This window comes from Saccharomycopsis crataegensis, assembly GCF_037102585.1.
Source record: "Saccharomycopsis crataegensis DNA, jcf7180000000084, whole genome shotgun sequence".
Taxonomy (NCBI): Eukaryota; Fungi; Ascomycota; class Saccharomycetes; order Ascoideales; family Saccharomycopsidaceae; genus Saccharomycopsis; species Saccharomycopsis crataegensis.
In genome coordinates this window covers 1,740,949-1,753,777 of record NW_027043829.1, presented here as the reverse complement: position 1 = coordinate 1,753,777, position 12,829 = coordinate 1,740,949, and the positions used below count along the sequence as shown (strand labels likewise).

Genomic DNA, 12,829 nt, shown 5'->3' with positions numbered 1-12,829 from the left:
CATTATATATGTAGAGATCGTATTATATTCATTTGCGGAATCAATGTCTCCAGATTATTCCAATTTTGCACTGTTCTGACCTTCTGGGCTTCACGATTTCCGGGGCAATTTTTTTATTTTTCCCCAAAAGTTTTTTTTTAATTTTTTTTTTTAAGCAGTTTGATGAGGAAGGACATCGAGCAAACAATTGCATTGATCACATTACCAATATGAGTGAAGAGTTCCAGTTGAAACCAGTATCATTTTCTCCAGAAGTGCTTGCAAGAATAGCGCCGGAACTTTCGTTGCAAAGACACTTGTCAGTAGGGGTTAGACCATGTCTACGTTCATTCCAGGAATTCAAATCGGTTCAAATAAATCCTCAGCTAGACTCTATAAATCGATACACTTCTAACCAAGGGATCAGTAGTAAGTCGACCGTTTTGGGATCTTCAAATATAAAATGTGGAAACACCATCATCTTTTGCACCATAACTGGAGGTTTTATAGAAACTCTTCTACCAAATGATGAGGCCGATGAGAACGTGAAAGAATATGAAAAAATCTATGAGAACAGCGAAAAGCAGGAAAATAACCAACAAGATGATAGCTTATCTAACTTCAGAACTGTATATCCAATTATTGAGATTGAAAGAGGCAGAACCGGTGCTCCTACAGATGAAGAAATGATCATTTCCCAAACATTACATGATACATTACTAAACTCCAAAATATTACCCAAAGAGTCCTTGGAAATTGATTTGGGATTGAAGACAGTGGATAAAGATAATAATGAAATTATCATTTATCCTAATGAATCAAAGGATATTGATTCTTCATTGTTCCAATTCCCAAGAAAATACTCTTTTGTGTTATACGCCTCAATTCAAGTTTTCAGCAGGTCTGGTCCAATACTAGACGCTGCGTGGTTGGCTCTTATGATTGCCTTGAAATCTACCAAATTGCCTTGTGTTTATTTCGATGAAAAAAATTCCAACTTACTTAATGATATTAGTTCTTTATCCAGCAAAAAGAGTGTTAAAACCGGGGTCGTCAACGCGAAATCAGGATCGCAAATTATTTGTGATCCTACTAAAAGCCATGATTTGAAATTAAACAATTCTGATTTATACACCACTACCATTGGTCTTATTGAGTTGGATAAGGATTTTAGCGTGGAGATTGAAGATGTGGAGAACAATGAGGATTTCAAAGCTTTATCGGTTGACAAACACACTAGAAACGAAGGTGAACCAATTTTGTTGTGTGACATAGAAGGAGATGCTGAAGAAAATGCTATTGGATCAAGGGTTGTTGTTATTCCTGATATCAATACTGAAGATGACGATAATTTGGTTTCGGTGACGATCATTGGGGGTGGGAGTAAAGTTACAAAGCAATCTATCCAAAACTCTATTGGCCTTGCAAAGTTGAGATCCAAAAATTTACAGCAACAATCATGAAAGTTGATTTATCTCTCTATAATTGATCATAGATTATTAATAAATTTCGTATTTCATAAAATAGCCAATACGGTGGTATACAGATCCAAAATTGTAGCTCAGAACCGCGGTTTGCCGAAAGGAACCTGCCAAAAAAATTTAATTTACGGAAACCATTCACCACGGTTCTTCACAAACATGAATATATAGGCCCAGCAATCCCAATATCAACAATATTATCTAGTCAGTACCAATGAGATCATGGGCCAATGTTTGCAGAATGCCCACCATCGATTGGTCCAATAGAATCATCGATGACTCATCACATAGGGTGTAGGTCCCCTTTTTGCACACGTGATATATAATAATAATGAACAAAATTTGGTAGAGTCATATATATATGTATATATATACAGACTAATGTACTACTGCTTGCGTGTGTATTTATTATTTATCTTATCGCAGAGAGAAATATTGCTTGAAAGCATCGATTTGGTTGGATAGTCTGACAACAGAAACATTACTCTTATATAATACAAAATGATCCAATCAAGCTCTACCATTTCATTAAGCTCCTTGAACGGGAATCACGGTTGGGTGATCCAGAAGTTTGGTGGTACCAGTGTTGGGAAATTCCCTGAGAAAATTGTAGATGATGTTGTTTCATTGTACAACAGCTCTAACAAGATTGCTGTTGTTTGTTCAGCCAGATCATCGAATACCAAATCTGAAGGTACCACTTCGAGGTTGATCTTATCGGCAGACAGGGCTCTCGAAGGTGGTAATTATAAAGAAATCATCGACTTAGTAAAGGAAGATCATGTGAATAATGCTACCCTCAGGATCAAGGACCCAGAAATCAAAGCCCAGTTAATCAAAGAGACTTTAGAAATTTGCGATCAAACTGCCACTTTATTGCACGCTGCCACCGTTGTGGAGGAAATCTCTTACAAGACCTTAGATACCATTATTTCAGCCGGTGAAAGATTAAGTTGTTTGTTTGTGGCTGCTTTGATGAATGATAGAGGAATACCTGCCAAGTTCATTGATTTGTCATTCATTATTGCACCAGTGAAGGCCTCTGCCATGGACGCTGCGTCTGGTTCCAGTGCGAAGGCTAGCTTGGATCAAGAATTCTATGACTCCTTAGCTGGAAGCCTTGCTGAAGCTGTAAATAAAGAAATTCCTGAAGACTCCAATGTTGTTCCAGTGTTGACTGGTTATTTCGGAGTGGTGCCTGGTGGGTTATTGAATAATATCGGGAGAGGTTATACAGATTTGTGTGCCGCGTTGGTTGCCGTTGGTTTGGATGCTGACGAGCTACAAATCTGGAAAGAAGTGGACGGTATTTTCACTGCAGATCCTCGTAAAGTGACAAATGCTAGACTTTTGCCTACCGTCACTCCTGATGAAGCTGCTGAATTGACATACTATGGTAGTGAAGTCATCCATCCATTCACCATGGAACAAGTCATTAGAGCAAAGATTCCAATCATCATCAAAAACGTGGAAAATCCTTTGGGTAAGGGTACCATCATTTACCCAGACAATATCGGCAGAAAGGGCGAGGCTACCCCACCACATCCTCCATTGGCTTCTGCTTTGCTCAGTGCAAGCATGTTAAACAAAAAGAAGGCACCAACTGCAGTCACCGTAAAACATGATATTGTGGTTATTAATGTCCATTCCAACAAAAAAACATTATCACATGGTTTCTTAGCTAAGATCTTTGCGATTTTGGATAAGTATAGGCTTGTGGTTGATTTGATTTCTACTTCGGAAGTTCACGTCTCTATGGCCCTATATAATTGTGAAGACGGGTTCCACCCAGACCTTAGGAGAGCCATGAAGGAGTTGAGCTCAATGGGGACTGTTGATTTGGTCAAGAACTTTGCTATTGTTTCTTTGGTTGGGAAAGAAATGAGACACTTAATTGGCATTGCTGGTGCCATGTTTGAATGTTTGGCGAAGGAAAAAATCAATATTGAAATGATCAGTCAAGGTGCCAATGAAATCAACATCAGTTGTGTGGTGAACGAAAGTGATAGTTTGAAGGCCTTACAAGCCATCCATAGAGACTTATTAGATGAAGTTGAAGTCCATTCTCGAGTTGCACAATTGAAATTGGAAAATTGAAATAATTTTTTGTTTTATTTTTTCTTTTTGCATAAAGTTTACACATCCCTCATTTCTGGCTTATCCATGGAAATCGTTTGAATTATCACGTCAATAATCAACATTACCCAATTTCCCATCATTGTAGTCTTTAGCATCAAAAGGATCTCTATTCGTAAAAAGTATGGTGAGATACCTCGCGTGCGCGCAGAGTTTGAAGATTATTTTTTTTTTTTTCACTATTATTAATCGACTCTTTCAGTCTCATCGATGGAAGATGCCTTCATGATCAAAAAAAGATAGGTAATATGAATATGAACTTCATTGGTGATATATTGGAGAGGGATGTGGCTCCTCCTGAGGATAACATACTCACAACCATGGTCCAAGACACAGAGAAACTTAATATCAAAAAGAAGCCATCTCGTTGGAAGCAAAGACTAGAGGCCAAGAAGATTGCGTCAATGTCTAGTAGTCCAGATGATGTTACCAGTAACAGTTTCAAGAAAGAATTGGATGAAAGTACTTCAAATAATGAAGAAGAACTCACGGAGAAGGAGAAAGTTCACTTAGAGAATCTCAAATACCTTGCAACAATGAGCCCTGGACAGATAGCGGAAGAAAGGGCCGAACTTATGGCAAGTATTGATCCAAGCATATTGAATGCCTTGATGAGGAAGTCAAAAAAAGGTGATGAATATTTATCGCGGTCAGACAAAAAGTCCAAAGAAAATAATCAAAAGCTGGATGATGCTAAACCCAAGGAAAAAACCAAAGATTCAAACCTCCAGAAAAAGGTGACATTTAGTGATACAGTTCAAGTACAGGCTAATAGTGCGGACAAAAAAAACGATTCTGAACCTGTTGTTGAATCGTATAATGAAGAAAAATCACCAGTGCCTACCAGTGAGCAACTTCAAGAATCGGAGAGAAAAACCACCCATGATATTTTCCAATCTGTTCACTTTGCTAAAAATCCAAAGCCTGAATCTGACAATGATTATAAACTTGATATAAATGATCCTGAACTATTCGATAAGATGCATGAAAAATATTTCCCAGATTTGCCTAAAGATACTGAAAAATTGAAATGGATGCAGCCCGTTGATCCATTTGAAGAACATGATGAGGTTTTAAACGTTGAAGAATTGAGATTCGACTTCAATGGGGATATCATCGCTGCTGATAAAGATACCATTAAAAATATTCCTACAACATCGGGATTGTATCACCACAGTGAGAGCCCTCAATTACCAGGTTATACTTTGAAGGAATTGGCACATTTGATGAGGTCAAAATTCAACGCCCAAAGAAGTATATCCATCAGAACTTTGGGAAGAATTTTACACAAGTTGGGACTCCACAAGTATGATATCATCGTCCAGGAAGAAAATTCAACCACCAATGAAACAACAGTGATGAATCCATCTCTTAAAAAGGAATTCGAAGATAAAGTCTGGAATCAAGTTAGCAATTTGCATATAATTCCTATCCTTTTGACGTCCTCTGATGAACAATTTACAACTAATTTGAGCGTGAGAAATTATGCAATCGAAGCTCTCTGGCTTTGGAGACAAAGTGGAGGCGATTTGCAGTTAGAAGAGATTGAGAAGCAGAACAAGTCTATCAGCTAGGGTTTACACTTCCCTGTGATCTCTGCGCTTTTTCTTGCTTTTTTTTTTTTCACTTAAACTCTATTGATAAATATCATGATAATACATAACGACTTTTTCAAGAACTTTGAATATAAAATATATGACGCAATAAAAGTGAATAGAATATATGAGCAATTTTCAAAATAAGCTTCGGATGAAAATATGGAAAAGAAAAGAAAGAAAGAAAGAAAATCCAATAGTAGCTATCAGGACCAGACAATAATTTGACCACTAGAGTCCCCAGCCGCGATCTGACCGGTACCGTAGGTGTTGCTTTTTTCGTCAGATGAAGCTTTTAAATTCATTTCAATGCATGTTATGGCGCTATTGTCTCTAATGACTTCACCCTCTTTGTTTCTTACTTTGAAGTTTGCAATCACATGAACAGCCCAGCGATTATTAATAATCTGTAAGCAATATAAAGCAACACCTCTAGCACTACCCAACAATACTATTTGGCCATCTTTCCAGAACTCATGGTTTTCTTCAAACTTCACTTGATCAAAACTTCCAGAAATTGGGCGTCTCTTATCAGCAAAAGAAATACAAGTGAGCTTTTCTTTGGAAACTTCGGAAGTTATAAATTCCCCATTAATTGTGTAAAGTGAGACATTAAAATCAGACGCTAAACCAATAGTACCGGTGGTATTTGAAACGTTTATATGCTTCACTTTTCCTTGGACATGATTAGTATTAACCTCTCTCACAAATTTATATCTCACCAAATCCCAAACATAAACGAGGCCCAAATCATCCAAGGTGACCGCCAAATTAAAAGTTCGGGACACCTTGATATCTAAAACGGAACTCAAATGACCTCTAAGAGTTTTCTTAAATTCCAATTCTTCCTGAAATTTCAATTGCGAGAGAACTGGAGAGCTATTGAACGTGATGAATTTCGAGGCTCTGATTGGAAATTTCCAGATATTTATTGTACCATCATCAGCACCAGTCATAAAACTTCTCTCCCCAATTGGAACTAACACATTAATATTGCCTGAATGTAAGCTTTCAAAAACCCTTCCATTGACAAGTAACGATGAAAATGATGACCCTCCTTGAATCTTTAAATTATCTTCAGTAGAAAATAAATTGATTCTACCTTTCCAAATTAGACCACCACCACTTGATTTGTAGCCCATTTCCAAATGATTTATTGATAAATTGGCACTCTTATCAACACGTGGAATATCAGATAATCGGAAGACCTCAAGAATTGGACAAGCAAATTGTTCACGAGGAGGATGAGGTTTTGCAAAAATTTGAAGTGGGGTTTGACCAAAATTATGAATGATGCCAGTCATTGCCCGTCTTTCAACTTCATCATCGATATCATCCAAATTTATTGCTCCACGGTAACTTAAATAGTGGAACACATTTCTACAATCCACAGACTGTTGGCCTTGTTGCTTGAAACCGAAAATTAAGTCAATCCATTCATGCAAGTGTGCAGACACATAAGGACTTTCCAAAGCCTCCCGTTGCTTTTGAATGAATATTTTCGGATCATTATTAGCCCATGGTGGCAAAATAACATTATTGATTGTTTCACCATTTTGCAATTTTCCCAACTGGAAATTGCTGGAGTTTGTGAGAAATTCGGGCAAGTAGAAGAATTCAGGGATCAATTCTCTAACATCAGCGTAATTGTCCCTAGCAGCAGAATTCCATGCTTTTTCGATAGAGTAAAATAATCTGTCAGCATGATCAAATTTACCACCTTGTAGTAAAAGATATGATTGAACATAGGGCTCTAATCTGATGAGAAAGGAAGTGACAATCATCGCTGATGAATAATGTGTACCATAATGAAAAGGAGGCGCTGATTTGTCATTCAAGCCCTTCAATGCGTCGTATCTTTCTTTGAATTGTCTAGCTCTTTTGAAACTTTGGGCACCCATTGGTTTGGAAAGGTCTCTAAATGTTTCTGGGTTATTCAAGTCGAGCTCCTCGCTGGTATAATCTGCAATGACCCAAGGGAACACCGGGTATTGAGTTAAATCATTAAATGTTCTGCCAGCGATGGTGTTGATTAACATTAAGTAATAAAAGTTTGAAATTTTTCCAGCTCTCCATTTCTTTGTAATTGATTGGAATCCGTTCAAATTGGAGGAGATCGCATTCGCCAACTTAGAAGCAAAACTAGAACTGGTTTGCCCAGTCGCAACTTTTGCAGGGGTATAATTGGCTGAACGTAACGCTAACATCAAATCACTATCAGTGCTGCTATTTTTAGCTCTTGAAGAAAGTCTTCCGTGAATTATGTCTCTTTCCTTCACATTGCGGCAAATGATTAAGAAACTGCTGCCGTTTGCAAAGAAAAATTCAATGGCCACATCACGAAGCAAGAATTGTCTCTTGGAAACGGACGAAAGTTTTTCCAAATCCCAAGACTTTGTGTTATGAGTCTTCACAGACTTTTTCAAATTTTTGGATTTTGGTTGGCCGGTAATCAATTTTAAATATGGATCTCTTGAATCTGGCGGAGCATCATCAATATCCACCACCTCATCATTGGAGCAATGGAAGTAATTTTCAATCAAATAAAGATGGGTTTCTCCGAGAATTAATATTCCTTCTTCAGCTTCCAATCCAAGCAATTGGCTAACATTCCATAAATCATTGATCCTATCACCAACAAATAAACTTCTCAAGACTTTCCTATTTTTGTCTTCTTGTGCACTATCAAAGAACGCATCTTCTTCGATCAACTCAAAATCCTCTTCATCTTCAAAATCCTCAGTCTCCTCATTCACTTTATCAATGGATAATGCCTCCATCTGCTCATAAAGCAAGGAAGCATTGGCAATATTCTTATCATCTGTGCTTTTAGCAGGTTTGACCACTGGGACTTCAATCTTATATAACAACTGGTCCTCAAAAGAAAGATCATCCTTAGGAATAACTCTATTGTGAATTCGATCAAGACCTTCAATATTGTCAACAGACCAATGTTGTTTCGAGTTCATTTTCAAAATTCTTGAAACTTCTAATTTCATTTTATTAAAATTAGTTATGAAAAATTGAAAGTTGTCTTGCTGATCCTGGAAATGACGATAGTATTTCGCTAGCTCTGAGGAAATAATTGATGATTTCCAATTCACATTCTCAGTTCTAAAATTAATGAATAATTTGACGTCTGAACTACTGACCTCCTCATTTTTTGATATCGATCTCAATACATCTTTAACCGACTGGACATTAAAGAAGGTGTTTTCAAACTTTTCGTAACAAACAAAAAGGGATTTTTCAAGATTACTTTTAAGATAATTGTCGTGGTTGAGTCGTTCAATAATTGTAGCATCATCCGAGACCAAAAGAGATTCAAAGAAAAATGTAATTGTTTCAGGAGCGGCACTGTTAATTGAGTAACTAAGTTTTTCAAAATCTTGTTGTCTATGCATAAATATGATTCTTAAAGCATTCATAATATTGGAATTGTCTCCCCGAATACCATCTTCCTTCACAGCTTGCAAAAGAAACATAACTAACACGTGCAATCTCTTAGAGTCAAACACATCGTTACTGAAATATGTTTCCTGGCTATAAAGAATGGTATTGACCAACTCTTTCAACTCTGCGCGATTTTCTTCAGTCAATGCGTATACCAAGAGGAACATTCTTTCCAAGGTCAAGACTCCCAAGTATCTCTTCAAAGCCTTCAATGTAGATGATCCGGTTTCATATCTACTGCCATATTTCTCGATGAACATTGATAACGTCTGGTGAAGTAACATCAAATCAGCTCTTTCCCAAATGAATTTATTGGTAGAATGAGAGCATTGCAATAATAATTTGCACACATTTTTACACACAGTCTTCTTTCGCAATTTCACATCATTTTTCTCTAACAGTTCTCTAACCTCCTGAAGGACAATTGGATAAATCACACCCACAATCACCTGCTTTGCAATAATATCTGACTGACAAGCTTCGACAATCATAAGGTTTTCTGAGCCAAAAATGATGCTCCATAAAATTTTCGATAGCATCTCTTTGAACTCAATCAAAATACTGTTCATTTGGGGCACATCTTGCAATTCCAATTTGTAGATTATCAAACAAACCTTTGAAATCCAAGCCTTCTTTTTAAAAGTCACATGTAAACAAGTGAGGTGCTTGAAACTGAATTTAATACAGTTGATGAACCTTTCGTACGACTCGACATCATATGTGTGCTGTCGCTGGTCATTATTCGTTTCAATAGAATTTTCAATCAAATCAAAAATCAAGAATAAGAACTCCGGCATTGACACGCTGAGCAAGTCATTTCTTCTTGCTAATCTCTTTGAATATCCATAAATGTCAGTGCCCAAATTATCTAATTGTGAGGCACCAAAACTGGCAGCGAAGATAATCACTATTATTTCGTCATTATTGTACCATTTTTTGAGTAAATTTTTCAAGATATTGAATCCATTGTTGTCAATGAAATTGGAATAATAGCTCTCCCCTAAAATTGAAAACATCTTCGTTAAAAGTTTAAGAGAAAGTTTCACAATATCCTCATTCGCATCATCCATCAACAATAATATCCATCGAATATTAATCAATTTGACAATTTTTTTAAAAATATGATGGGACGGTGAGTTTCCAATGATATAATAGATCAATTCCAAAATGCAACCGCCACACTTCCTTTGCAACTCCGGATTTTCGGAGAGAACAAGATTTGGGTCTGCGGTAAAGTTTTTATTGACTTGCAAGGCATAAATGATATAGTTTGATAAAGCATGGAAAATATCAGTTGTCGCATTGGCCTTCACTAGCACCAATAATGTATTTTGAACAGATGACAAGAAATCTTCTGTGAAGACATTGGACTTTAAACATTGGACAAACCTTTTGATGATTTTCATTTTCACAATCTTGTTAACATTGTATTCATGATATCTACTATCTTGGCTGAAAACCGTAAACTGAAATAATAAAAATTTAAAAGTCTCTTTATCTGCATCTTTCCAAATATCAAAATCCACAATCAAAGATTTATATGCCATGGAATTGACAATAACAGATTCTGCTGGATAATCATGATCATAACCAACAAATTCCAATATTGTGTCCAAGACCTTCAAGCCACATAATTTTTTCTTGTTCTTCAATATAATTGAAAGAATGTGGTAACCTCCTTTTTCTTCCATTTCCCTTGCAAACACATGATGTTGTGAAATCAATGAGAATAATACTCGAAGCAAAGCGACAAGCTTTTCAGTATTAATAATTAACTCCTCTGAATCATCACTGTAAGCATTAATAGATTCTATTAACTTTAGCAAGGTAGTTATACCATCAATGGAATTGAAAAAGTTTACTGTGGTATTGGAATTTGAGCGGTAATTTATGATTCTGGCATTTGAACTAATGACGCCTAAGTATTTACGATTCAACTCCAAGTTATTAACAGAATTTAACACAGTATTCAATACGTATGAACTTTCAAGCTTTGAACCAGACTTCCCATCATTCAGTGTATCTGAGTTGAAAGTAGTGACACTATTAACTAAATTGTCTTTAAGAGGATTCACTACCAATTTGATTGCCAGGCTTTTGTGAACAACATTCTTTGCATGGAAATTCAACACTATCAGATCATCACCAACCAAAACAAAATTTAAATTGAACGCAGCAACTTTTCTTGGAGGTAATTTTTTTTGTATCTTACCGAAGCTTCGATTTAAAATTCCTGAACTATCATTCTTCAAGGACTGGCTTAATAAACTTGAGTTCATTGATTCATAGTTGTCTTCATAGCCATTTTCTTCTGTCGTAGTTTGGTCGTAATTCAACTTCAACTCATTTGACTTCAATTCAAATAAACTCAATGACTTGTAGCCCAAAAACTTGTTAATTAGATTCAAGTCTTCATAATTATGATGATAATTGAGTCCTAAAAAATAATTCAAAATAATCCACTGGTGCGGTTGGATTTTGTTAATTAAGAGTAAATTGTTGAACGAGATATATGATCTGCTAATGTTCAGTGACATGTTTCCGAACCTTACCGATACTTCTGAGTTATGCGTTGGCAAAGAGTTCAGGGGAATATTCACAGATTGGATAAACTGCCCATCAACAATCAAATAAACCTGGGACGGCTTGAATTTATCATGCTTATCATTATTGAACTTATGGATAAGCACAATGTTGTGGAACTTCGTTCTTTGGTATTGGTCATCTGTTATGTTACTCATGGTCGATTCATCACTCTGATCAGAGCCAGGAATTTCTTCTTCTCTTCGAGTACTGAAAAAATCCAAGTTGAAGTTGGTGAATTTTCTACTCATAGAAAGTCCACTGGAATCGAGAACTTTCAAGGCTATACAATTTTCCTGTTTGTTTATACCCAATTCCCAAAATACATCGTTTGTGCAATTGAGTAGATTCAAAAATATAATATTTTGGTCATCAGACACTGGATTGCTGTTTGAATTTAGCGAGGCAAGTGACATTTCCGGAACGGTTGTGGCCACAGGCTGATCGTTTTTGCAAGTGAATTGGACCCACATTTGAACTGTGAACCCATTTTCCGATATTTTTAGGTTATTGAAATCAATATAACCTTGTGGCGGGAAAAGCAAAAAATTTGATGGAGTTAGCACTGATTCTTGATTTTTTGTTTTTGTAAAATTCGATACCGCAATATTGGAACTGGCATTTAGTTTCTCGAGATTTGCTAATAAATTCTTGAAAATTCTGAGGAAAAATATTTCCCTGGTTTCATAATTTTGTGAAGGTGATTTCTTTTTAGTTAGTTGATCGTTGAGTTTGATAATCTTCCTGAAGGATTCTATAAAGAAGGTATAATCGATCATTCCCACTTCTCCCAATACCAAATACAAGTTGAATAAAGACTGGAAATATAACAGCTTCGCGTCATCATTCGGGATCTCTTTTAGTTCCAAGACGTTTGTGAGCATAGCAGTGAGTTCTTTCACAATTATGTCTGTAATTTTTGCTTGTGAAAGTAGAAGCTTGTTGATGGGAGATAGTGACGCTAACTGATAGTAAGCCTCAAGAACAAATAACTTAAGATTTAATCTGCTAATATCATTATCAGATTCCAAACCGAATGAGTCTATCTTTAGCTGAGTTACAACGTCAAAGAGTAAATATATCCATGATTCAGTTCGGCTTTCAGAGCCCTTATGAGCTAGATCAAGAGAGAACACGTTATCAATAATTTGAGAGTACAATTGTGTAAGATAGTTTGATAAGTTGACATCGGGAACTATATTGTGAGATTGCAAAGCTTGGTTATCATCCTTAAGATCTAGTTGATTTATTTTCTCAAAAAGTTCGGTATGTCTTGTATCGATCCACCCGACCACAAACTCATCATTCAAAAATATGTTTCTGCACAATAATGAGTCCTCCAGGGTTAACGACCCCGATAACGAGTCATTGACATCTGCCAAATCCTCAATATTCAATAATTTAGCTAGTAGATAGAATACAGTACATTGAGGAGCATTTTTGAAGTCTTCCGACTCGGTAATCAAGGAAGTGATTGTTCTTCTATTTAGTTCAATGTTTTGTGCAAGTGCGTTGATACTCTTGTAAACAGACTCGGTTGGAGCTGCCATTGCGAGATTGAAACAGGATTTTAAGTATTTGGAAGAAAAATCCACGCTCTCC

The 12,829-nt window shown here is 36.4% G+C and overlaps 4 protein-coding genes across 4 annotated transcripts; 3 read left to right on the top strand and 1 right to left on the bottom strand. All coding sequences in view use genetic code 12, as the record gives it.

The window, feature by feature from the left end:
- Positions 1-209: 209 nt before the first annotated feature.
- On the top strand, positions 210-1,442 carry RRP43 (exosome non-catalytic core subunit RRP43; the record flags this gene model as incomplete). Its single annotated transcript, XM_064997371.1, has 1 exon — positions 210-1,442. The coding sequence occupies one exon, from the start codon at positions 210-212 to the stop codon at positions 1,440-1,442; it is 1,233 nt and encodes a 410-aa protein (XP_064853443.1).
- Positions 1,443-1,961: 519 nt separating this feature from the next.
- HOM3 (aspartate kinase) lies at positions 1,962-3,557 on the top strand (the record flags this gene model as incomplete). Its single annotated transcript, XM_064997370.1, has 1 exon — positions 1,962-3,557. One exon carries the CDS (start codon positions 1,962-1,964, stop codon positions 3,555-3,557), a length of 1,596 nt encoding a protein of 531 aa, XP_064853442.1.
- Positions 3,558-3,844: 287 nt separating this feature from the next.
- RBA50 (Rba50p) lies at positions 3,845-5,170 on the top strand (the record flags this gene model as incomplete). Its single annotated transcript, XM_064997369.1, has 1 exon — positions 3,845-5,170. The coding sequence occupies one exon, from the start codon at positions 3,845-3,847 to the stop codon at positions 5,168-5,170; it is 1,326 nt and encodes a 441-aa protein (XP_064853441.1).
- Positions 5,171-5,397: 227 nt separating this feature from the next.
- On the bottom strand, positions 5,398-12,777 carry BPH1 (Bph1p; the record flags this gene model as incomplete). Its single annotated transcript, XM_064997368.1, has 1 exon — positions 5,398-12,777. The coding sequence occupies one exon, from the start codon at positions 12,775-12,777 to the stop codon at positions 5,398-5,400; it is 7,380 nt and encodes a 2,459-aa protein (XP_064853440.1).
- Positions 12,778-12,829: the final 52 nt, after the last annotated feature.